Consider the following 25533-nt stretch of genomic DNA (forward strand, 5'->3'; position numbering starts at 1 on the left):
GCTGCCGTTTCCGCCGCCACCGCCGCCGCCTCCCGGTCGCCTCCATCGGCCCCGTTCCGCTCCCACCTCGTCGCCACCGGCACCGGCACCGGCACCATGAACAAGAAGAAGAAGCCGTTCCTGGGCATGCCCGCGCCCCTGGGCTACGTGCCGGGGCTGGGCCGCGGGTGAGACGCCGCCCGGGCCCGGCCTGGGCCTTCCCCGACCCGGTCCCCCGACGCCTGTCTGGGTGTCCTCGTCCCTTCCCCGCCCGTCCCCTCTTTAGCTGGGCGGGTTTGTGTTTAAAAGCGAGCCCGGCCCCGGGGATGAGGCCCCGGGTGCTCCAAAGGCCGCTACTGGGAAGGGTTTGTGTCCCTCCCTATTCTGTGCCCGTGGGGCCCTCTGAGACACTATCAAACGGGGGGTGTCTGTGCAGGGAGCATTGAGGAGGGTTTGATGGGGGCTGGGGCCGCCTTTGGTGGGGCTGGGGTGTCCTTTGGTGGGGGTGAGTTGTGTTTGTGTCCCCCGATTTGTTTGTGCCCTCATCTGGGGAGGTCCTGCCGGCTGTGCCTGGGAGCTGCTGCCAGGCGAGTGTGGGGTTTCAGAGGAGCCCCAGTGGCCCCATCCCTGCACCCAGACCCTCCTGTAGTGCCTGGCAGCCTGCAGGGCCAGCTGCTCACTGTGTTTAACACAGCTTAGGAGGGAAGCCTCGTCTGGGTGCAGGATGGCAGAGCAGTGAGCCAGGTGGCTGCAGAGTCCTTGTGGATGAAGTTCTCCCTGTAAAAGGTTGCCCAGAGGAGCTGTGGCTGCCCCATCCCTGGAAGTGTCCAAGGCTGGGTTGAACTGGGCTTGGAGCAACCTGGTCTAGTGGAAGGTGTCCCTGCCCATGGCAGGGGGTGAGCTTTGAGGTCCTTTCCAACCCGAACCGCTCCATGATCCTAAGGACATTTTTCCCCGCAGACTTTGTGGGCACGGCGAGTGGCCGACGCCGTTCTCATGAAGGAGCGATGTTCTCCCTTGCCTGTTCCAGGCTGTGACAGGCTGGGGTTGCAATGAGCTGAGCAGCCGCTGGTTTGTCCCCCCAGAGCCACGGGTTTCACCACCCGCTCCGACATTGGCCCTGCCCGCGATGCCAACGACCCCGTGGACGACCGGCACGCGCCGCCCGGGAAGAGGACGGTGGGGGACCAGATGAAGAAGAACCAGACTGCTGATGATGACGATGAGGACCTGAACGACACCAACTACGATGAGGTGACGAGCTCTGCATCAGCCTGCCCGTGTTTTTCCCCAAGTGCAAGAGGAGTCCCCTGAGCTCCCTGCCCTTGGCTGAGCCTCCAAGGCCAGAATTTCCTGTAGTTTGCAGCCAGCATTTCCTTTTTTTCTTATGGATTTATTGAGACCTAACAGTGCACACAGTGTTGTGGTGCTTACAGGGTTTTGTTGTGGCCTTGCTCCATGTATTGGGGTCTAATTATCTATACAGATAGATAATTTTCTATATAGTTTATAGAACTATATATATTATGTATGATATATATATAAAATCTATAATACATATATTATATATAAATAAACACATAATATATATAAAATATTTAACTTACATATAAATATATACTATGTAATATAACATAATATATTATGTATATTATATTTTATATATATTATATTTATTTTATTAATCTAATCCATACAGATTTTTAATTATCTATACAGATAAAAATTTTCTATATATTTTATACAATTATATATTTTATATGTAATATATATTTTTTATATATTATATTAATTTTCTGTATAATTTACATTTATTTTATTTAATTATCTATACAGATAAAAATTTTCTATATAATTTATACAATTATTTATTTTATATATAAAATAGATATGTAATTGATATATATTATATTAATTTTCTGTGTAATTTACATTTATTTTATTAATCGTATTATCTTTACAGATTTTAATTATCTATACAGAGCCCTGAGAATCTTGGGAAAAGGCCCATAAATAAAAATTAGTTTAAGTATTTTAGGTGATGTATTTTTTGAAATCTAGGCTTTTATGCCTTGACAGGGTTGGACTTTGATGATCTCGGGGGTCCTTTTCAACCTAAAGGATTCTGTGACGTGTATTTGTCCTTATGTGGCCTGTGTAGTCTTCCTGTGTTTAGATCCCTCTTTGCTTAGTTGAATGCTGTGATATTCTTTCTGTTTGCTTTCGCTGGTTTAGAAAGAAAAAGTGGTTAATGGAAGAAAATGGCTTTTCTATCCTGGGATCTCATTTATTGCTTAATAGAAGCAATTTTGAAGGAGAAGCTGTTTTGAAAGAGTAGCAATTTTGAAAGAGAGGCAATTTTTAAGCAGTTTTGTTTCAAATGGTGTGGGAGAATAAACACTTGGGGTGGTAGAAGAAAGCTGCTTTTATTTAGGGCTGTGTTAGTCTGATGCAATGTTGTCAGAAATAGCCTGCTCGTGCAGTTCCGGTGCTCTGGGCGACTGGTGGGCAGTAGCAGGAACATAACAGGAGCTTTAAAATGCCTTTTTTTCCTGGTTTCTCTCTCTCTCTCTCTTTTTCTCTCCAAATTCACAGTTCAATGGCTATGCTGGGAGCCTGTTCTCAAGTGGTCCCTATGAAAAAGATGATGAGGAAGCAGATGCTATTTATGCAGCTTTGGATAAGAGGATGGATGAACGCAGGAAGGAGAGAAGGTAGGATGAGCTACAGCACTGGGATGAGGTGTTTTCTGGTTAATTAAGGCTATTTTGCACCAGCTGCTTTGAGAAAGGATGTGGTTGAGTTACTTCGCTGTAGTTAATTAAGTCTCTGTAGTTCATTAAGATGGTGTGGGGAGATGCTGACTGACTGGTTTTGACACGTCATGAGCTGCACAGTGCACTGGACATTGTTAAAAGAGTCCTGTAATGCCTTGTAAACAGTGGGTGTTACTTGTAAAACTCACTACCTGGTCTACAGGTAAGAGGAGATTAAAGACTGAAGTTCCCTTGATTGGAGATGTTTGTTTTTACACTTTAAGATTGTCTGATTTGATAAGGCATCTGTCATAATGTTGATAATCACAGCTTGGAAAAAATGCCCTTTTTATACCTTAACTCTGATCAAACACATTTTTCTGTATTAGCAGCACTTTGATTAAAGACTTGCCAAGTGTTACTTTGAGCATAACCTCAGTTCTCCTTTTCCTAAGGGAACAACGAGAAAAAGAGGAAATAGAGAAATACCGTATGGAACGACCCAAAATTCAGCAGCAGTTCTCAGACTTGAAAGTAAGGACAAGAAATGTCTGAAATGGGACTTTTTATGAGATGTGAGAGGTGGCTCTATGTTCCTTTGTGTGTATGTGTGTTTCTTTGCTCAGATCTTGTGTGTTGGCAAACAAGTACTTTGTTATTCTCCAGACTAGAATTAATTTGTGTTGGAATCCATCCTGTTCTTGTGGATACACAAGGTAGTGAAATTCCTGCAAATTTTGATAGTAGGCTTTTGTTTTGTGCTTTATTGAAGATGTTACACTTCTGTTTTTGGGGGACTAATAACTTCTTGGCATTGGAGGAGTCACTGAGCAGGATCTCCTGCCTCTAAATCTGCTTTTAAATAAAATGTATTGTTTAAGCTGCTGTCTGATGATTAGTAATAAACCATTCAATGCTGCAGGCATTAGGATTAATCTGAATGCTTGTAGCACTGAATTTAATAACAAAATTGATTTGGAATCTCGGTCTGGACTAAAACCAAATTCTAATTAAAGGCATCTAATTCTTTTGTACATTGGATTAGAAAAAAATCTGACCTTTAAGTCTTTAATTGATCTTGAGTTATTTCAAGAATATAAATCTATTAAGGAGTTAGAGCAGTTAAAAAGAAATTTCTACAGCAAATACTGACGACAACTCCTGTTTGAACAGCGGAAATTAGCAGAGGTTACAGAAGAGGAGTGGCTGAGTATTCCAGAGGTTGGAGATGCCAGGAACAAGCGTCAGAGGAATCCCCGTTATGAGAAGCTGACTCCTGTCCCTGACAGCTTCTTTGCAAAGCATTTACAGTCAGGGGAGAATCACACTACTGTGGACCCACGTCAGACAGTGAGTACACAGCAAACCTGAGGCAGCCATGGTCAGACTTTAAGTTAGAGATGAGGGTTAAACTGGGAGTTGGAAAAAAAAGCCACTTGACCAAAAAACTTGGTGCGGTTTGTGAGTCTGTCAAAGGAATTCTGGATGTTAAACTCCTGTGCTTGCTGGAGCCTTTCAGTGCACACTCATTGCCAGAGAAAATGTGAGGATAAGCAGGAAGAGCCTAATTTTGGGGCTAAAAATGAAATGTTTAAAACAAAGTGTTCATTTTCTTTTCCTCTGGATGTAAAATGGTGATAGGGAGTTTTGGTGAGCATAACCAGCATCTGTTTCTGTTACATCAACATCTTGCAAAAATGGAACAGAAAATAAAGTTTGGTTTCACCTAATGGTTTGCTCACCCCTGGAGCAGTTGTGTCAAAAATTATTTGCTGTGCAAAATAATTGAATTACTTGAAAATTAAGTAATTTAGCACGTTGCTCCTGTGGTCATAGAGTTACAGGAGCAGCTGACTGGCCCTGGACTGGTTCCCTGGTGTCCGTGGGATATTCTTATTTAAACGTGCCAGGTTTAGATGCCCGTGCTTGAATTTTTCAATTTCTTGTTGCTTATTTCACTGACTTGACTAAACTTGAGTAATTACCTACAGATTTGCAAATCCTATATGAGAAATGTTTTGTGATCCAGGGAAGCGATTTCAGAACTACTTGTGTGGATTTGGCATCTCTGTCCTGCAGCTGTTGGGGAAGAGCAGATCAGTCAATAGCCTGAATTATTTTTGAAATCTCAAAGATGTTTTAGGAATGAATTTCTCACTCTTGTTTTTAGCAATTTGGAGGATTGAATACTCCATATCCAGGGGGTCTGAATACTCCATACCCAGGAGGAATGACACCAGGCTTAATGACACCTGGGACAGGTGAACTGGATATGAGGAAGATTGGCCAAGCCAGAAACACCTTGATGGATATGAGGCTAAGCCAGGTAAGGATGTGGGAAGGTAGGATCTGGTATAGCTGGGATTGATGTTGTGCTGCTATTTAAGCCCTGGTTTTAGAAGACCCAAGAACAGCTGACCTGTGAAATAATTTTGTATGTCTTCTCCCCAAATCTCATGCCTTCAACACAAATAGAATTTCCTTAGAAATAACAGTTTGTCCCTGGAATTCTTGGTCATTATGGGAGAACATACTGCCTGGTTATACCAGAGGTGGACTTAAAGCAAACAGCACAGGTGGTGTTACCAAGGAAGCATCTCCTCTGTCCTGTATAGGGATGCAGGACAAGCTGCTGAAAAATATTACTCTTAAATTGCTGAATTCTGTTTTTTTCATTTCCCATCTAAATGTGGTTTATACTAAAAAGAAGGGCTTTTCAGTGTTTAGTGTGTGGGGCTGTGAGTGGTCATTTCAGCAGCTCTGACTTGACTTTGCCAGGTGTCGGACTCTGTGAGTGGCCAGACTGTAGTGGATCCAAAAGGATATTTGACAGACTTGAATTCGATGATTCCCACGCACGGAGGAGATATCAAGTAAGTTTAAGAAGGATTAACAGATTTATCCTCTTAGTAGTGGCAGTGATCCTGCATATAAATGGGAATCTATCTGAGCGGGTGCTTTCAGCTGGCATTTAATTTGTAAGAGATACCAGGTGAGTTTTTGAGGATGAATTCTTTTAACATGAGATCTGGTATAGTCTTTAAGCTGAGGTGTTTAGCATCTGACCTGGATGCATCAATTGTGGGGATTGTTTCCATTCTGTCCCTGTTTCCATGCCAGAATAATGGCAGTGTGTGGCTGCCTGCCAGTCAGGAAATAACCTGGTTAATTGTACCTGTGTGCTGCCTAATTTAGGCTTGATTGACAACCTCTGAAAACCTCTTTAACCTGAAGTTTGACACGTGTTTCATAAAGAATTGCCATTTAAGTCAAAGCGATATGTGCAAACGCTGATCTTAATTCTTGACTTACATCAACACTTGGGCTCATCAGCTTCCGACTGCAAGTGCCCAGCTGTAATTCCCAAAAATCTTGTTTAAGTACTTAACTGGTTGTCACTGATCTCTCTGTGTTAATGTGTGTCTGTAAGCTTGTTTTGGTAGAATGTAGTTTGTGTCACCAGTGTGGAAACATTTGAGGTCACAGTTACTGTGCGTATGAGCGTGGCTGTGAAGAACTGGCTGGAAAGCACTTACTGGTTCAGGAGAATTATTTGATGGTGTGCTGAAGATTTTCCTGCCTGTCTTTCCTCCTCCTTTAGTGATATCAAGAAAGCCCGTTTGCTCCTGAAATCTGTCCGAGAGACCAATCCTCATCACCCACCAGCCTGGATAGCATCGGCCCGGCTGGAGGAGGTCACTGGCAAACTCCAGGTGGCTCGAAACCTCATCATGAAAGGAACAGAGATGTGCCCCAAGGTCAGAATCGCTTTGCTTCCCTGCTGTTCCTGGCAGGATAGTATGAAAAGGTTGTGGTTAATGAGCAGCAGAACCTCTGTTAAGCTTGATTCAGGCTGTGTCTGACACAGCTTCGCTGTCTGCAGTGTTACAAAACACCTATTTAGCCAGAAGCTCTGATTTTATATTCTTGTTCTGATGTAAAGGAAGATTGGTGGTTTTTCCTGACAGAGTGAAGATGTTTGGTTAGAAGCTGCTCGGCTTCAGCCTGGGGATACAGCCAAGGCTGTTGTGGCCCAGGCTGTCCGCCACCTTCCACAGTCTGTCCGGATCTATATCAGAGCAGCAGAGCTGGAGACAGATATCCGTGCCAAGAAACGTGTCCTTAGGAAAGGTGAGAGCTCCTGCGGGGTCAGGGAATGAAGCCTGAGCACTGCACTGTTTGTATTGCATTGTAAGTTGTTCAAGATGTGTCCATAAGTTTAAGTGCTTTTCTTGCTTCCTTGGGGGAAATACAGTTGCTAATGTGTGCCTTAATGGTGGAACTTCCTGCTATTGAGTTAGAGCAGAGGGTTGTAAAACATCCTTCAGCAAAAAGCTGTTGTTACTGAATAGTTCCAAAATGACATTTCACGCAGCAAAACCAATTCCAGCTTGATCAAACTTAGAGAAGTAGATGAAAGCAATTAAGAAACGATGCTCTAGGGGAAAAAAGGGTATTTTAGCTGTCACCTTGTAATACTTTTTGGAAAAGATATGGACTATGAGTTCCAACTTGCTTGTAGCCTGTTAGAGACCACAGTGGTTCCTGCTGGATGAGCTTTAGAGGCCTTGGGGTTCTTGTATTGCTGAGCCTGGTGGTCTGGGGGCTTTGTTCTGTGTTCCTGAGTAACAGCCTTTCTCTGTGGTGCTTACCTGAAACCTTACATCTTCTCTTGCATTGCACTTGGAGGTTTTCTTCTTTCATAGAATTCTTTTAACAGCAGTTTATTTTGTCCTGAACCCGTATCTTCCTCACGGGTTTATAGTATGAGTTCTTTAATTACTTGAAGTAGCTCGTATCAATAGGGATTAGATCTTTCTTGACTATTGAATTGTATCAATTGCATCTCCTGACTTTAATCTAGACAGGGAAAAGGGTCTGGATTTAATGCATTCACTAAATCATTGTGAAGTAGTCAGTGTTGAATGGCTTGGTTTCAAAGGAATCAACTGGACACCTCTGGTGAAATGACATCTTACTACATGTGGACTAAAGGTACTTCAAGGTTCCTGGGTTTGAAGTTGCAAGAGTTCAGATATTGACTGTTCAGTATCTTCCTGAATTTCCATTGGCTCAGCAGTGCAATGTGCTGTGAAGTGCCACTCCTCTGACACTGTGTGTCCTTCTCAGGAACAATCATAGGTGCTGACAGAAAAACACTTTTACAGGAGCAGAAATAGACCTGTGAGTCCAGCTGAGGTATGGGAGAATCTTGTGTGAGAGCAGTGACTTGCCCACTAAGTACCGAGCTTTGCTTCAGACATGGTATTTGCAAGGAGAAAAACATCTTGCTTCAGTTTTTGGAGCCACCTACTTCATCTCTGCTAAAAGCTGTTAGTGGAATGGAACAGGATTTATCATTCTCTTCCCAGTTTCTGCTTGTTAACAGCTTCACAGTGCTCTTCTGCTGCCTAGGGAACATCAGTAATATGGTGCTTGGAGCTGTTTGTATATTCAGCCTTAAATAAGTGGCAGTATAACCCATTATTTCTTCTAAAACAAATAGGCCTGACTGCCAGATAATGTCACTGAAGTGTGACCTTTCATAACACGTTTCTCCTTTCTACTGGCTCTGTGCATTCCTGCCATCCAGCAGAACCTCTGGAGTTTTTAAAGCCTCAGTCTGACCGGGGAGCCTGCAAGCTGAGTGGTTCAAATGCATCTTGAGGTCTAAAAATCGAATGCTGTATTTATGAAAACATTTTCTGTCCTGCAGAGTGATGCTTTCAGCTCTTGGAAGCTGACATTATTTACTTAACTTCTTCAGGAAAATCTCCCGCTGCTGCAGACTCTGAGACAAATGGTTAATGCCCGAATCCTCGGTGCACACTGCTTGTAAATCTGTTTGTATAGAGCTGGGATCTGCTCTGAGCTGAGGCTCAGCAGTGTGCCTCTGCCTTTGCAGCAATGCTTCAAGGAACAGCCTTGCCTAGGAGCCCAGCTAGTTTCAAAGTAGATTTAGATGCCTTTTCCCACCCGTTTTTGTGTCCCTGTGACTGTGCTTTATTGAAGGAGGATGTGCTCAGCCCTCTGTTGCTATGGCACGCTTGTGTACAGTCACCATGGAAGCAGGGAAACTAATGCTGCAATGCAGCTGATACCACTGGTCTGGGGTGCAAACTGTAGTGACAAAAGGCTAAAAAACCCATTTGATTTCTCAATCTCTCTTTAAGATATGAGGGTGGAAAGGGGTGGGCTGAGTGAAGTTGTTGTTTAATGTCTCAGACAGCATATGCAGGACAGGCTGCAGAGAGTGCAGTTCTACCAGCAGTAGCTAACTCTTGGACAAGATTAAGGAAGCCTCAAAGAATCCTAATTAGATGAAGTCCATATTGGATTACTGGAAGCACACTTTGTACTCATGGCTTAGGGTGTTAGTGTCAGCAATACCTCTTAGTTTTTATGCATCCCTGTTTTATTTTTGCTGCAGGAACCTGAGCTGGGGTCCATTAAGCTGCCAGGAGATGCCTACAGAAAAACTAAATTGTGAGGGGACAATTTCAACATCTAAGAAATGAGGTTGTGATGTCACTTAGTGTTGAAGGTGCTCCTTTTTTATAGAGGCAGAGCCAGCATGTTAAGCTGCCTGATTTTGAAGATCCTCATATGCTCATTTGCTGGAGCTGGAGGCTTTGTTCAGCCAGGTGTTTTACTGAGGAGGATGCAATTAAAGCTTATGCAGCGAAAAAGCCCTTGGCTTTCCAAAACCTGTTTCCAATTAAAATGATTAAGTGTTTTATTTTCTGTTTTTTAAATTCTCATTGTGGAAGCAAGAGCCAATATAAGCAAAGTTCCTTCCCTTCTCTCTTTCAGGAAATTTCATCTGCAATAGGACAAATCCTTTAGTATATCATCTTTAAAAAATACAGCTCTCTTTGATAAACTACTTTATCGTGACTGACATAATTGTTTTGCCTCTCTAGCCCTTGAGCATGTTCCAAATTCAGTGCGTTTGTGGAAAGCAGCCGTGGAGCTGGAGGAGCCTGAGGATGCCAGGATCATGCTGAGCCGGGCTGTGGAGTGCTGTCCAACCAGTGTTGAAGTGAGTTTAAAAAAAGTGAAATAAAGAACCCCCTACACACCACTTGGGGCTGGCAGTAGAGCTTTGCAAACGAAAGGCGGGATGAGGTGCAGTGTTTCTCCACACAAGGTTTTCTACCACACGCTTCACGCCGCAGCGGGAAGGATGTGATGAGTAGTGGACTGTGCTTTTTTTCTCCAGAGTTAATTGTCTGGTGGTCATTACATGGCTCATTTTCCTGTGTAATTGTTAGGTTAGTCAAGGCAATGCACAGCTGTGCCTGCTGTAGGCACTGAGCCATGTTCACATTCGTGTGTGGTGCCTCGACAGTTGCGAAAACACGCGAACACGTAGCCTGGGGAATCTAAAAGTTGCTCGTTTCTGAAATGTTGAACCAGGGTGTTAAATTCAGCTGTTTGAGAGGTGATGTGAACAGAATATAGGAGCACAGCAGCCCAGCAGTTGGAGATGACATCTAGAGGTTATCAGGACTGAGCTTTAAGAGCAGCAGTAGCCTGTTTCTACTGTCCTCCATTGGTATTCCGCAGCCTGCTTGTAGTACTTGAGGATCGTTGCCAACCAGTAGCAAACAGCGTGAAGCTGCTTATCTCTGTGGGCTGACGCTGCCATACGGCAGCCTTGTCATCTCCTTGTTCTCATCTCAAGTACATGTTTTGTTGCTCTGCAGCTGTGGCTCGCGCTGGCAAGACTGGAGACATATGAGAACGCTCGTAAAGTCCTTAACAAAGCCCGGGAGAATATTCCGACGGATCGTCACATCTGGATTACTGCTGCCAAACTGGAGGAAGCCAATGGAAACACCCAGATGGTGGAGAAAATCATTGACAGAGCCATCACATCTCTTAGGGCTAATGGTGTGGAAATCAACAGAGAGCAGTGGATACAGGTATGTGCTTGGTCTTGAAGGCCCATGGGAGCCCTTCAGGTTCTGTTTTGAAGGCTGCTGATGGTGGGTGTTGTGGGGCAGAGTGGTTTTGCACCTGACTTATCAGTGGAGTTCCCTGTGAAGATACAAGAGATGAGACTGGGAAGCTGTGTAGGGTCAAGGCCATAAGTGATACCCTGGAGTAACACCATATGTGTTTTGTTGAAAAATGTCTGGTTTACTTCTGTCTTGGAAGATAAGCAGCTTCAAGTTGAAGCAGCTGCTGCCTTAAGTAGAACAGAGGCTTAAAGCCTCCAGTAAAGGATTTAGGTATCTTTTGCATATGTCTCTTTTGGCTTAAAAGGTATTTGTTTGCCCCAGAAGTCTTTGTCAGATAGTGTTGTGAGAAGTCAATACAAATGCTACATTTGCAGCACGTAGGAAATACTGTCGTAGTCCTGTACTGAACCTCTTTTCTCCTATGTCCTTGAGCTTAAGTCTTTAAAGAAGTTTCCTACTAAGATCACTTAGAGTGGGTCAAGGCAGCAAAATCTTCTTGGCACACTGCTTAAGAGCATTGATAATAATATTATTAGAAGAATTCTAACTTTCTTTACAGCAGTAAAATAAAGGTTAATTTCAACTTCTCTCTAAAAAAAACCACCAGCACATCGTTGTCTTCTCGAGTTCCTTCTCAGTACTAGAACTGTTCCATTTCTGTTATCTGATCAGAGGTCTTTCCAACAAGTTTAAGCAAGACATGCTTGGCTTTCTGAAAGCTTTGTATGTCAGGAAACTCCACTTTCTCATACATGCTCTGTTGAGAGAGTCTTTGCACCTTTGATTTGACACTGACTGAGGGGGTATTCATTTAAATTCACTCACTGCTTAGTCCATATTGAAGCTTAACAGTTATCTCAAAGCTGCAAGAAGGTCAGTAGTTTTGATGTTAAAATACTTCCTTGTGAAATTTTTGCACTCTTTTATTGGCCAGGTCCCTGCTTGGCTCAGTGCAGGGTTGTGGAGCTGTAAGAAGAGACTTTTGGGGCTGGAAAGGTCACACATTGTCACACTTATTCCTTTTCAGTGGTGTAGTTGATGTATTCTGTTTCTTAACCAACTTCTGAATGACTCTGTGTACAACTCCAGCACCTTCCTCGTGGGTGCAGGCTCCTAGTTAGTGTCCAGATGTGTTTGAGTAATAAGATATTTGTGCTGTGGCCCCGACCCACGATGTCTCCGTGTTTGCAACTGAGGAGTTGCCACTGCAGAATTTAACTTCTTATGCTGAGCAGGGTTTTACTCTTGTTTCTAGGATGCTGAGGAATGTGATAAAGCTGGGAGTGTGGCCACGTGCCAGGCAATCATGCGAGCTGTGATCGGGATCGGGATTGAGGAAGAAGATCGGAAACATACCTGGATGGAAGACGCAGACAGTGTATGTCCAGCTGGGATGCTGGTTTTTGTTGCTTTTGTCTGTTTTGTTGTGGGTTTTGTGTTTTTTAATTAGAGGAAATTGAACTGGACCGTGGGAAATGGCTTTTCCAGTGAAAGTGGATGTGATTCCCACACCACCTGCCTGCCTTTAGCCACTTTGTGCCTCAGGAAATTATTGGATTATAGAGCTTTATTCAGATTTGAATTTTTACTAACCAAAAAGTTGACATTCAGATAGATTGTTTACTGGTTTTGGTGTGGATTTCTGTTATGGGTGTCTGACATCAACAGAGACTGAGGTCTCAGTAAAGGAACTGGGAGCTGAGATTGAGGCCTAAACATTGTAGCTCAAGAGTTAATGTAAGACTGGGAGTGGGTAAAACTTTTACCAGGCTTTCTTTGCTTTAGGGGAATAGTTTGAACATGTGCTAAAAACTAAATCATATTTCAGCATGAGAAATGTCCAACTTCACTGGCCTTGAATTGGGCTCCGAGCAGTGGGGGGCACATTCTGTCGTGCTTAGGGTTTTGCCTGTGAAATAACAAAATGAAGTGCAAACATGAAGTGCCTTTCCAATGCCTTACTAATGTTTCAAGCTGGCCTGTGTGTGTCAGTCCCACTGAAAGGCCAGGGATACTTGTGCTCTGTAGAGGGATGCTCGGAAATTCCTTCCCTGCTTCCTTTTAAAAAGCTGATAGTAGGTGTTCTGTTCTCTATAATGCCCCAATTCATGGATTACACCGAGTTAGTGAGTTCTGTGTTGAATTATGCATGTGTAATTCCTTCTTGCTCTCGATTCCACTGCACCCCTAAGCTGACTTAGTTCTGATCTGTTTTCCTTTAGTGTGTTGCTCATAATGCCCTGGAGTGTGCCCGAGCAATTTATGCTTATGCCTTGCAAGTTTTCCCTAGCAAGAAGAGTGTGTGGCTGCGAGCAGCTTACTTTGAGAAGAACCATGGAACCAGGTACGTGTGCTGCATAATCCCTGTGTGGAGGGGTTCATCCTTGTGACAGGGTGAGAGGCAGGGGAGGAAGGGAGGCAACAAGATGATCCCTGAAGTGCTGTCTTGCACGAATTAGTGCAGCTGGTGGAAACTTGCTGATGTTGTTTGCGTGTCTGACCTTCTTTGTTATTGTTGTGCTCAGAGCATCATTAGGTTTTATGAAGTCATAAAATGGTTTTTGGCAATAGGGATTACTTGGTAAAAATAGCTCTGAATAGGCAAGGTAGGAACAGTCATCTTTGAGAAGGCTTTTCTGGAAAAGTATGGGGATACAAATCACCTAAAATGTGTTTTATTTAATTTTCATAGATAAACTGCTTCATTGCTGAAGTTGTCCAAGCATCTCTGGCATTTTCTGATTAAACACACTGTGAATGTGTATCACATCCTGAATTAAGATTGATGTTACACTGTCACAGCTCAGGCTCTTTTCAAAGTTTATTCATAAAGCTTTACATGTCTGAAGCTTTCTGCCCAAAGTTTAGAAGAAAGCAAACAATCTCTGCAGTAGGCCACTTATACATGTGGAATCATCCTTATTAAAGCTAACAAGGCTGTAGTGTGAAAGTGACTGCAGATGCTGAATTCTGCCTCATTCAAGCCTTTTTTTAGTTGGGAACAAACACACCTTTGCTTTTGATGTTGTTCTCCCATGTTTCCCAGTGGTGGCTGGCTTTTAAGCCCCATGTTCTACCTGTAAAGTATATTTTCCAGAGGAGAAAAAAATAAATTCAGTAAGATCAGGCCAGCTTCATCTAATAACTCTGAAAAACTTCCTGTCTCAGTTTCTACTAAGGTTTGTTAAACAGAATGGCTCTTTCCAAGAGAAAGGAGCAGTTTCTGTGAGGGCTCTTTCCACAGACTGTTAGGCAAAGGTGTCTGAACAATGAGCCGTTTGTGGAGTGCTGATTTCAGAACCCTTGTGAAAAAAGACCCCACCCTTTCCTTGTTATGAAACAACTTATCAAGGTTTACAGCTTTGGACTTTGCAACAATATTTATAACATTGAGTGATAGTGGAATTGGTGTGCAAGATCTCGCCTTTGGCAGTACCTGGAGGGATTGTAACTTGCTCTTTCTTGTCTCAGGGAATCCTTGGAGGCTCTTTTGCAGAGAGCTGTTGCTCACTGTCCCAAAGCAGAAGTGCTGTGGCTCATGGGAGCCAAATCCAAGTGGCTGGCGGGAGATGTGCCAGCAGCCAGAAGCATTTTGGCCCTGGCTTTCCAGGTGAGTCTGTTAGATGTGTCAGATGGTGTTAAGTGTGACAGGTAAAGAATACAGAGGAGGCTTTTTCTGTCAACACCTGATTCCTGCTGCCTTTCAAAATGGTGGAGACTTCCGCTGTTCTTTGTTTGTGTGACAAAATGTTCTCCTGTAAAATAGCAGCAAGCTGGAAGACTGTGTTCTTACTCTTTCAGTAGTACCACACCAGGTTCTGAGTTGGAACAGGTTGCCCAGAGAAGCTGTGGCTGCCCCATTCCTGGAGGTGTTGAAGGCCAGGTTGGATGGGAGCTCTGAGCAACCTGACCTAGTGAGTGGCATCCCTGCCCATGGCAGAGGGGTTGGCATGAGATGATCTTCAAGGTCTCTTTCAACCCACGCCATTTCACGATTATATGAGTTTGCAAACCATTAGTTTTACTACCATGGCTCCCACCAACCCCACTCATGGATCAGAATCCCCTTCTCTTGGGTCACCTCAGGGAAAGGGTTGGGGTCTGCCCTAATTAATGAGGTCACTGTATTACTTTTGGTTTAGACCAAACCCACTAATCCAATGCAAAATGAAGGGAATTGTCTACTCAATGCTGTAAGAAAGATAGGCAGAGTAGTTCTAATACGGAGAGTTAGGCTTAGAATCTAAGAGATAGCAAAAAAAAATGACAGGTCTTGAGATGGAAGGTAAAAGATATTTAGTTCCTGAATTTGGTCTTGGTGCTCTTTGTTACCATCCTGAAAAGTTCTTGACATGGATGCCACTGAAATGACTTTTATTGGAGGAGCTTTCACAGACCTCAGTGGGGAATTCAAGCTGCATTTTTTTTTTGCTTGGGGTAATAAAATGAGGGTCTCATTGTGGCAGACCCTGTGATGTTTTCAGTGTTTAAACTGGAAGTTCAGAAGATCAAGCATTAATTCTTTTCAACAACTGAGAAGCATCCAGCTTCCAAACTGGCATACATCTTTGTGTTGCCCATCTGTTTTGGAGAATTTCTATAAACTTCAAAGGTCAAAGAAGACTGGGAGGAGCTTGAACTGAAAAAAAAAAATAAATTAAAAAATCCTACTGTGGATTGACAAAGCTCTGATTTCAATTTTAATCTGGATCAAACGAAGGATTAAATCTGCTGTTGATTCACTGTGTGCATTTGTCTGTCATTTTGTGTTCTTGCAGGCCAACCCCAACAGCGAGGAGATCTGGCTCGCTGCCGTGAAGCTCGAGTCGGAGAACAATGAGTATGAAAGAGCGAGGAGGCTGCTGGCAAAAGCTCGCAGCAGTGCCCCCACAGCAAGGGTAAGGACATGGGGAGGGTGGAGAAGCTCAGGCCACTTGGCCACGGGGGATTTGGGACGGAAGGAGGAGTTCCTTCAGTTCTGTGGCCTTAAGGATTGACCATGTGGCTCCCTGCCATTGCCTTTTGGGCCGTGCGGCCGCTTCGCTGAGCGCTTCTCCGGCGGATTGCAACACACTGTCGTGGCATGATGGGAAAAAAGGGCTAGGATAAAGTGAAGGGTTTCAATTTGTTTTTTACACAAATGGCAAAAGTCAGGAAATTCCCAGTTTACAGCTGTTTGTATAATGATTGTGTTGCATAAAAGCACTCTTGGGAAAAAAGAGAGAGAAAATACTTTCACAGAAGACTCACTTATGCTTGTACTAAAGTCAGCTCTGGGGTGGTTTGGTGTTTAAACCTACACTCTTGTGTTTATCTCCAGTTACCTCTGGTATGATAAACTTTGTCGATTTTCAGCTCTTCATACAAAAGCATTTTAACTTGTCCAAGTAAAAGAAAAATTAGTTTGATCTTTGTCCTCTCTTCCTCTCCCTCAGTTGGTGCTTCATCCTAGATCTTTTAAACTGTCCTCTTTTGCTCTTGTCAGCCAGGGAGCTTCTGCAGCTGGGGTAGAAGCTCTGGTCTCAGACTTCATGCCTCTCTTGCAAGGTCATGCTGGGGGCAGTTTGTGAATGGGAAGGACAGGGATCAAAGAGTAGTGAGAGAGCCTTGAGCCTATAATGCATTTCTCACAGCTGTGACTTCCCTGCACAGCCAAAAGGAAGGCTTTGGGGGCCAGAAAAATAGATGTACCAGTTTGTAATGAGCAGGACAACAGTTACAGCCTGAAGCCATAAGTAGGAATACGTGGTTTTGGTAGCTTGGATCTGAGATCAGACTGTACTGATAAATCAGGCTCAAATTTGTTAATTGGTTGTGCTCTTTGTACAAATATTATTCTTTCAACCCAAACCATTCTATGATTCTGTGATGATTCTGTGATGTTGCAAATGCCAGCTCTATGCAAATGTTGATCATACTGTTCCAACTCCTTTAATTTTTGCATTTACCTTTCTCTTTCTTATCTGTTCCCACTATTATTTAACCCTGATATTTTTATTTTTATTTTACTTCAAACTGTAGCTAATCAATAACATTCTAATGAATGTATGAAAGTGGGAACCTACTGCTTTGACAGACTAATGGTTTTTTCAGTGGCTGCTGGTGGTAAACAGCTCTGGTTTGCTCCCAGGTCTTCATGAAGTCTGTGAAGTTGGAATGGGTGCTTGGGAACATTGCTGCAGCCCAGGAGCTGTGTGAGGAAGCCCTGAAGCACTATGAGGACTTCCCCAAACTGTGGATGATGAAAGGACAAATTGAGGAACAAAAAGAGCTGGTAGAGAAAGCACGGGAGGCTTATAATCAAGGGGTAAGATGGATATTACTGCAGGTTTGCTTTGTGCTTCTGGTGTGGAGACATGTCTGTCTTTGAATCCAAATGGGGAGCCAAAGAGATGATTTCTGTTCTTTCTGTCATTGGTTAAAATAGTAAAAAACCCATAAAAATTAGGACCTTGAAATAAGCAGCAAGAATTTCTCTTATCCATTATCCATGTGCAAAATTCACTTTCTTGCTTGAGTTTGCTGTATGTCTGAGTCCTCTCAGGTAGGAAAAAAGGAAAAAAAAGGCATTGCACAGTAATTCTCTAAGACCTGTAAAGACTAAAAGCAGAAGTCTTAAAAGAAAATCCTCCTCACCTGCTCTTAGATACACACAGTGAAAGGAGGTGACCTGCAGAGCACTCCTGTCTCTTTTAAATGGTAATTGGTGTCCTTGGATATGAATGCTCAAAGTCAGACAACCATCAAAGTAATTTGGACACAGGTTTCTGCCAGAGTTGATATTTTAATTACTTCCTGCACACTCTGCTGTGGTTTGAGGATGTGTGAGAGCCCTCTCTCTCCAGAAGCACAGATTTAAGGGAGGTGTGTTCTTTCTCCTGCTGCTGGGATAGCTCAGTGAGGCTTAATGTTGACCCAATTGTTTTGGATACAAGATAAACTTGACTTCTGTGCTGTAAGACTAATTGGAGAAATTTGAGTGACAACTTTGTCTCTCTTCTTCTAAACTCTCCAGGAGGATGTAGAGAGGGAATTTCTTTGCTATAAGGGTGATAATATTCTTTTCAAATCTACCTATTACCATACTTTTTTTTTAAACAGCTGAAGAAATGCCCCCATTCCATACCCCTGTGGCTTCTGCTGTCCAGGCTGGAGGAGAAAGTTGGGCAGCTGACTAGAGCAAGAGCCATCTTGGAAAAGTCTCGCCTGAAGAATCCAAAAAATCCAGATCTCTGGTGAGTTGTGTGGAGATTAACTGAATTTGGGCTAAAAATTTAATGCAGTCTCCAGGCCAGCTATTTCACATCTGCTCAGCCATTTGAGCCTGGAAGTTTTATTCTTTACTGATAGTTGTAGTGCACAAAGCTTGCAAACCCAGGGCTATTTCTTTTCTGTTACAGTCCCCTTTTCAGATTGTTTTTGATCTGAGCCATTATAGAATAAAAGTCACATTTATTTTTAGATGGGAGAGGAATGGGAAGATGTCAGTCACCTACACTTATTCGGAATATGGGCAGATGTTTGCAGTTTCCAGTGACTCACAGTTTGTTTCTCCCTAGTGAATATGTTGTCATAAATATCATCAGAGTCTCTTCCCTCCCAGGTTGGAGTCTGTGCGATTGGAGTACCGAGCTGGGCTGAAGAACATTGCAAACACTCTGATGGCCAAGGCATTGCAAGAGTGCCCCAATTCGGGTGAGCTGGATCTCATTTCTACCTTAAACATGGTTGTTTTGCCCAGTTGACAGAGATACATCTTTTCCTGAGATGTCCTTTCTGGCCAGGTCTCAAAATATAGTGTTTCAGAGAGGTGTCAGCCACCCTTCTGCAAAGGAAATGTTGAGGGGTTTTGTGAGTAATCACACTTGCTTTGTGCTGTCTCACACCAGAGGGGTCACAGGTTGTGTTGTTCCATTTTTTCTGCAGTATCCAGTGTATTATTACATCTGTGGTCCACAGTTTGTCCCCAGGTCTCCTGTGAAAGCATCTTTGGATAGGGGCTAGTTTTTCTCTGAAGCTGGTAGAAGTCTGCCAAGGTTTAAAATTAAAGAAAGACACTTGAGTGTTTGTAGTTAGGAAGTTCAGTGGAAAAGGAATGGTGTTTTCCCTGTCTCCTGGGAGTACAGCTGGCCTTAGGAGATTCCCAGTTGCCGATTTGCCCATGCTGGTTGCACCACTGTGAGTTTAATAACTTGTGGTGGCAGCAAATTTCAGTTGTAGTCATAATTAGGGGATCATGTACCATAAACGTTCAGTCCTGGGTTTTGATTATTTTAGCTCATGTAAGAAAAGGCTAATAGGTCATATAATGTAAGTCAGTTGGTTCTAACCAGCAGTGGAAACATTTGCCTTTTGGGATGGGAGGAGAAAGTGCCGAATGTTTCCCTGTTTTGGGGGAGAATTGCAGGAAGACTTAATTATTTAAACATGTTGACACCTTTGGGGAGATGTCACATAACTACAAATTGTAGTAACTTACTGCAGGGCAAGCTGGCTTAGCTTGCCTTCAGGCTGGGTTTTGAAAGGTGTTTAATTGATGGCTGCCTAATCCCAGTGAAATAATAGGGAATTAAGTGACTTTTATGACATGATAAACTCACTGCAAGCTGCTCTCCATGCGAGTGGGTCACCAAAGCACCACCCAAACCCTGCTTTGTTTTGTGAATGACCTAATGCTTAATGAGTGTTTGCCACTGCAGGCTCTTTTACAGATCTTGCCTGTTGCTATGGAAATGGGCAGCAGGATCTCAGTTTTTGTTTAAAAAAATTGCTTCCAACTTTATCTTAAACCTCAACAAGAGAATTGAAGCCTGCAGGAGTTGGCTCATTGGCCACCTGCAGACATGTAAACCAGAGGTTTGTGTCCATTGATTGCTGAATTGATTCCTCATGGCTTATGGCTGATGTGGACAGGCTGTACAAAGAGTAAAACTGAAATGTAGTGGTGTTTGTGATCCTATATATAAAGAGCAAGAAGAGGAGAGTTCCCCTCCAGTCTGTCACTGCGGTCATCAAAGCTCACGTGTGTTCCCGTGGTGCCGTTTATGGGAAGCGAGAGCACTTTGAAAGAGTCCTGGCAGACACCAGCTCTCAGGCTTTGCTTTGAAGTGATCAGGTGTGGCTGGCTGACATGAGAAACTGCAGATTTCATGCTCCCCTGAGCATATTTCCTTCCTTGCTTTTGGGAGTGACAGGAGCTAGGGATTAAACCCACCTTTCCTGGACATACTCTGTCCTTCATCAGTGTGTGCAGAGCCAGCATCAATAAGACTGTAGTGCTGTCCAGCATCCTTGAAACTACTCCCAAACTGTACTTTGCACCTTTTGGGACTTCTGCCACTTCAGTTTCCTGTTCAGGCAGATGGATACCTTTCCCTTTGGAAACACAGGTTTGCCCTTCCTGTTCCAGAGTTTGCAGCGTCTCACACTTTTCACTCAATGAAAAGCCTGAGCTCTGGGTTAGGCAGTGCTGGAGCTGCAGGAATTATGGCACTGAGGCCTTCAGAGCTGAAGGTCCAGCATTGTGCATGCAGGAGCTAAAAATTCAGAGTACTGAGTGAAGGGTCTTCGTGGAAAGAGGGATCTGGGATGAGGTTGGGGGTGGATAACCACCGGGGTGGGGGCCATAGTGCTGCTTGTGTTAGAGAGCACTGATGGCAGAGTGGGGAGGGTTAATCTCTAACACTAAACAATCTTCCTACTTGATTTGATTAAGGAATCCTGTGGTCAGAGGCAATTTTCCTTGAAGCGCGACCGCAACGAAAGACCAAGAGTGTGGATGCTCTCAAGAAGTGTGAACATGACCCACATGTCCTGTTGGCTGTGGCCAAGTGAGTTCCTCTGCTTGATGCAGTAAAAATATCCATGTCTGTGTGTGCCTGCATCCAGGATGAATCACTGCACTCCAGCACAGCCATGTGATCCTGGCTGCAGCAGCTCTAATAAGTCCCAAAGCAAGGAGCAGCTCTCGAGCTGTCTCCTAGTAACTGTGCAAATCTCTCCCTTGATTCCAAGCGGGGGATGTCAGCCCTGCCCTCGGGCTCTTCTGGTGGGTCTGGGACTGGCACAGACAATAATACACTCACACAGAGCCCTTTGCCAGTGCAGGGTATTGGCACCCTGCAGACTGCTTTCTTTCTGTCCCTTGAAAGGGATTTCATTGTGCTGTCAGGTGAACTAGGCTTAATTAAGTGGTTTAGGATGTGATTGAAGTATTTATGAAAATAAGGACATTTTTTTTACTGGTTATTTTTCAAGTTTTATGTGGCTGACTGTGTATTTTTCATCTTTTCTCTCTATCCTAGATTCTGTCAGGTGGTTGTTTTTTTTTTTTTTTTAATTCTGAGCTAGATTCTGTGCTGCTCCTGAATTTCTGCCATGTCAGTGTTCTTCAGTTGTGGCCCTTCCCAGAATTCAAACCACCAGCCATTCTGTAGTTTGCTTCTCTGAAATGGGAAAATGATCTACTAGGATTTGTCTTCTTGTCTAGATTGAGTTGTGAGGCTTCCAGTGATGAAAACCCACTATCAGAATTGACTCTTGCCGTATCCTTCCTGCTCTGATGTGTGAACAGCTCTACAGCAGCCGTGATGGGAACAAACTTAACTTTTCTCTCTTTGTGAAAAGCGGAAGAGGTTAAGCAGGAGGCATTTTGCTCAAAGTTGCCCAATTCTTTCACAACTCTATTTTATAAGCCAAAGAAAACTGTAGGATACACTCCAGTGACTGCAACACTGGGTTCTGCCAGATCCTGACAGCTGACTTGTTCAGCTTTAGCAGCAAGTGAGAAAAATGTTAACTTTTGCTTTATGGAAACTGCTCCCAGGCCCCTTCTGGTGCAACCTCAGGCAGTTTAACAGCTAATCCCAACATAAACAGCTTCCACCTCCCATCACGACTTGCCTGTAGGTACAGAGTGTCACACATGTGTGAAAAACTTTTGGTAAATATATTGCTGAAAATGGCCACTACTTGCAGGTGTTAAGCCTCTGCTATCATTGTTCGTGCTCTTTTAAATGACAGTTTATTTAACACGGAACAATCAAGAGTATTATAGGGCTTAAAAACAATCACATAAGCTGTATAATTTTATGACTGGCTAAGCTCTTTATGAGGGCTGGCTGATTTGATAAAGACCTTATAGCTCAAATGAACTCTTTAATGCAAAGGAGTGAAACCAAGAGATTCAGCTGGTTCCAATACTGGGGAGAAATTTCAGTGTTCACCCAGTGCCTGGATGAAATGGTAGCAGTAGGGCAGGTGCCAGGCTGGGGTTTGAGTGCAGAAGCTCTATGCTCGTCTTTCCTTGGAAAGTGGGGCTGGCAAGACAGGTCTGCTCCACTGGAGCAGGCTGTGTGGGTGTGAGCGTGTGACCACACAGCATGCAATTACCAGCTTTCAGAAGTTATTTAATTGTTAGATGCTAAAACTGACTTGAAATGCTAAGAAATTGGAGGAGTGGGAATAGATGTAGGCATGCGATCCTGTCTTTTTCCTCACAAAATCTGGAACAGCAGAATTAAAGCCATTGAGTTAGGAAAGGTTGAGCTCAGTAATGCTTCCCCTCTCAGGAGAGTCTGTCTCTGCCCGGGGCTAAGTTATCCTCTAAGTTATTCTGCCTCACTGCTGGGCAGTGAAGAGGAAGTGCTGGTTGTTCTTTTCAGTCCTCTCATCGCTTCTCAGTGGCAGGATGGCCTGCAGATGCCTAAAAATCTGCTGTTTCCTTATGGAGAGAGCAAAAAATTGGAATACTCATAGAGCCTTTAGGTTGGAGTGCTTGTGGGTTGGCATCTTCCTCTAAAGTGAGGCTATTTGTCAACTCCCTTTTGCTTTTCCCAACAGGCTTTTCTGGAGTGAGCGTAAAATAACCAAGGCCAGAGAGTGGTTCCACCGGACAGTGAAGATCGACTCGGACCTGGGGGATGCCTGGGCATTCTTTTACAAATTTGAGCTCCAGCATGGCACAGAGGTGAGTGTGTGCCTGGGAACAGGCAAGGCAGCAGCAATCCCTGGCTGATGTGGGTTGCCCAGCCCTGGTATTGCTGTGGTGCTGGGCTGAGCATGCTACTGCTGCCTGCGTGGTCACAGGTGAGGCTGGCTGTCACGCCTGGTCATGAATGAGCATGAACAGGCCTGTGTGGTGGCTTTTAAAAGGTGCTGTCAGTAGCTGAGCTGTCTTTCAGACTGCTTTGCTCTCCGCAGTTGTGCTGGCTCGTGCAAAAATCTCTGAAATCAATCTTCCTCCTGTAAAACACAGCCTTGCTCGGAGGAGATTGTGCTGGAATTGTGATGCTGGGTTTGTGTAACTGGTGCTGTTTCTCCCAAGTGTCAAGTGCAGGTTGCATGTGAGCACAGCCAGAGGAACAGCCTGTTCTGATCTCTTACGGCAGTTTTTACTGCCTGATATTCCTGAAATGATGGGGGTGTTTATCTTCTGACTTCAGAGAGACCTCTCACTTGACAGAGCTCCTGCAGGCGGTAACGCACAGGAAGTTTCTGCTGCAGTTTCTCTGCTGTAGCCAAAACTTGCTCGGCTGTAACTTGGCCAGTTTGTTCAGCCAGGCAGGAGAGTTGCTGCTTCTGAATTTTGACTGGGGCTTCCATATTGCCTTTGAAAATAACAGACCCCAAACCTCACAGTAAGCTTTGGAAGAGTATTTGAATCAGGAGGGCTGTTAAATTTCTGGTTCTGTGCTAGAACAAACCAGGACAAACCATCGTTTCTCTTCCCTGTAGGAACAACAAGAAGAGGTGAGGAAGCGCTGTGAGAACGCCGAACCTCGCCACGGAGAGCTCTGGTGTGATGTCTCCAAGGACATAGAGAATTGGCAGAAAAAGATTGGAGAGATTCTCGTGCTTGTGGCAGCCAAGCTTAAAAATACCTTCTAGAGTGTGCTGGCCCCAGCTGCCTCAGTGGACTCTGTAGGACTTCCCTGCTTGTGGTGCGTTGGTCCTCACAGGAGCACAGATTTTGGAGAACAGGAGATGGGTGACGATACGAAGGAGCTTTCTCCCAGAAGGAACAGCTCCTTCCTTCTTTCCTCAGCATGGCCATCAGCTTCTGCAGCACATCAGAGCATTGTTGCTGGTGTCACGTAGGAGACACAAGCAGTCTTGTGAGCCTCTGTTGGCAATTCCATGTTGATTCCTGATTTCCCCCCTGCAAACACAAGCTTTAATTAGTGCTTGTATGGATTCTGGTACGTGGCAGTCCCTCTGCTCTCGGCCCTGGCATGTGTTCCCTGTCCCCCTTTAGTGTTTGGCCCATCTGAGGCTGGTTCCTTGTCAGCAGATCTGGATTGTTTCTGTTGGAATACATTGAGTGTTCTTGAAGGAGATGAGTGGAGTTTGGGGACCAGCCCAGCAGCACCAGGAAAGGTCTGGGCTGGTTCCTCTTCTTTAGCTGGTTTAGTTTGGTCTCCTCTGCTGACAAGCTGCCACACAGCTCTGAGATGTTCCTCCAAACTGAGCAGCTGGAGCATTTTGTCATATTCGAAAGCATATTTTTAGACAACTTTTCCTCAATTTTTAAATGTAAATGATAAACCTTATTCTTTTAGGTGTCTGAGTTCATTAAGCACAGTTTTAAAGTAACAAGGCAAAATCCAGCAATCCTTGAAAGCCCTTTGAAGGAAGAACCTTTATTTAGAGTCGTTGGGAGACTGTGAGCTGTTGCACAGCCTGTGGTTGAGGGGTGGGAGATGGCTCTCTTCAAGTGCAGATGGAAAAAAGCGAACTCATTAGAGGGAAAGCTTTGTGTTTGGGACCCTTTATACGCTGTCTTCAATTTTCTACACTTGTGATCTGTACTATTTCTACCCCAAACCCCTGACTTTCTTGTGATCATAGAATGAGAAGCTGTACTGTCTTACACGTGAGGATATAGCAGCAGTATCTGGGTCTGTGGATGTGTGTTATCCCATGTATTTAGTTGGAGGAGAAACTCCCTTATTGTTGGAAAATATGTATAAAATACAGCTTGTTTTTTTTGTTTCCTTCTGTTCTCTTTGAGCGTGGTCTCGCCCTTTGACTCTGACTGGGAAGAGTGGGTCTGATAGCAGAAACCTTTGGACTTATCAGGCTCCCACCACTCTGGGAAGGTGTCTGCCTGTGGTGGCTGCACCAGGCTGGGCTACAGCCTTTTGCCAAAACGGAGATGCCCATCTCTTAACGCTGGAGCAGAAACGGTTGGTCTGGAAGCAAAAGCCTGTTTTTCTTTGGGTCCATAACGGAAACTCTTGTGCTTTCTTTGGAATAGCTGGTGAAAGGGTGTAGATCACGGATGTCCTGTGGAATTGTAGTTCTCCAAAGGTGAGTGAGAGGCGGTGGGAGTTGAGAGACTCTTGCTCAGGGATTTTGTGCCATCACTGTCATCCTTCTGGTGAGTGGGATCATAGAGAGTGGAGGAGAGTTTGGGAAGGGGAACAGAGATTATGTGAGAAGGAGAGGGTAGACATGGGAATGGAACGTGACTGGACAAGGATTCAAGACTGAGGCAGAAACTGCAGGATAAAAGCAAGTTTAAGAGTAGTTTTCAATGTGTGCTGTCCTTCAACCCCTTGTGTTCCTCACATGGCTGCTGCTCTGGGAAGGCAGTATGGCATTTTGATTCCTGGTGTAGTGTTGTGCTGGGGAAAGCTGGGTGCCTGTGGTGCATAATTCCCTCTGCCCAGCCCTACTGTTGGTTGGTGGCTGCAACGTTGGGATGGGAAAGGGCAGTGGAAATGCGATGATGTGGCTTTTCTTGCTGGAGAGATTCCTTACTTGTGTTGGGAGCATCTCCCTCGAGCCAGACACCCTGTGTGTGCCCACCAAGGGGATCCACATGCTTC

At 44.2% G+C, this 25533-nt stretch overlaps 1 protein-coding gene across 1 annotated transcript; it reads left to right on the forward strand.

The window, feature by feature from the left end:
- PRPF6 (pre-mRNA processing factor 6) lies at positions 1-24696 on the forward strand. Its single transcript, XM_064673972.1, has 21 exons — positions 1-167; positions 1065-1233; positions 2575-2693; positions 3191-3269; positions 3909-4085; positions 4906-5061; positions 5514-5608; positions 6337-6493; positions 6704-6866; positions 9659-9777; positions 10445-10663; positions 11958-12080; positions 12925-13046; positions 14174-14312; positions 15481-15600; positions 16833-17009; positions 17804-17937; positions 18306-18397; positions 20418-20532; positions 22544-22670; positions 23438-24696. Exons 1-21 carry the CDS (start codon positions 97-99, stop codon positions 23588-23590), a joined length of 2826 nt encoding a protein of 941 aa, XP_064530042.1. The 5' UTR covers positions 1-96; the 3' UTR covers positions 23591-24696.
- The last annotated feature ends 837 nt before the right edge of the window (positions 24697-25533 follow it).

This window comes from Pseudopipra pipra, chromosome 17 (genome assembly GCF_036250125.1).
Source record: "Pseudopipra pipra isolate bDixPip1 chromosome 17, bDixPip1.hap1, whole genome shotgun sequence".
Taxonomy (NCBI): Eukaryota; Metazoa; Chordata; class Aves; order Passeriformes; family Pipridae; genus Pseudopipra; species Pseudopipra pipra.

Excerpts from the sequence above, each read along its gene's own strand:
- PRPF6 (XM_064673972.1), top strand. The coding sequence starts at position 97 with ATGAACAAGAAGAAGAAGCCGTTCCTGGGCATGCCCGCGCCCCTGGGC. Across the intron at positions 9,778-10,444 it reads GCTGTCCAACCAGTGTTGAA|CTGTGGCTCGCGCTGGCAAG; the intron begins GTGAGTTTAAAA and ends GTTGCTCTGCAG. Across the intron at positions 12,081-12,924 it reads GGATGGAAGACGCAGACAGT|TGTGTTGCTCATAATGCCCT; the intron begins GTATGTCCAGCT and ends GTTTTCCTTTAG.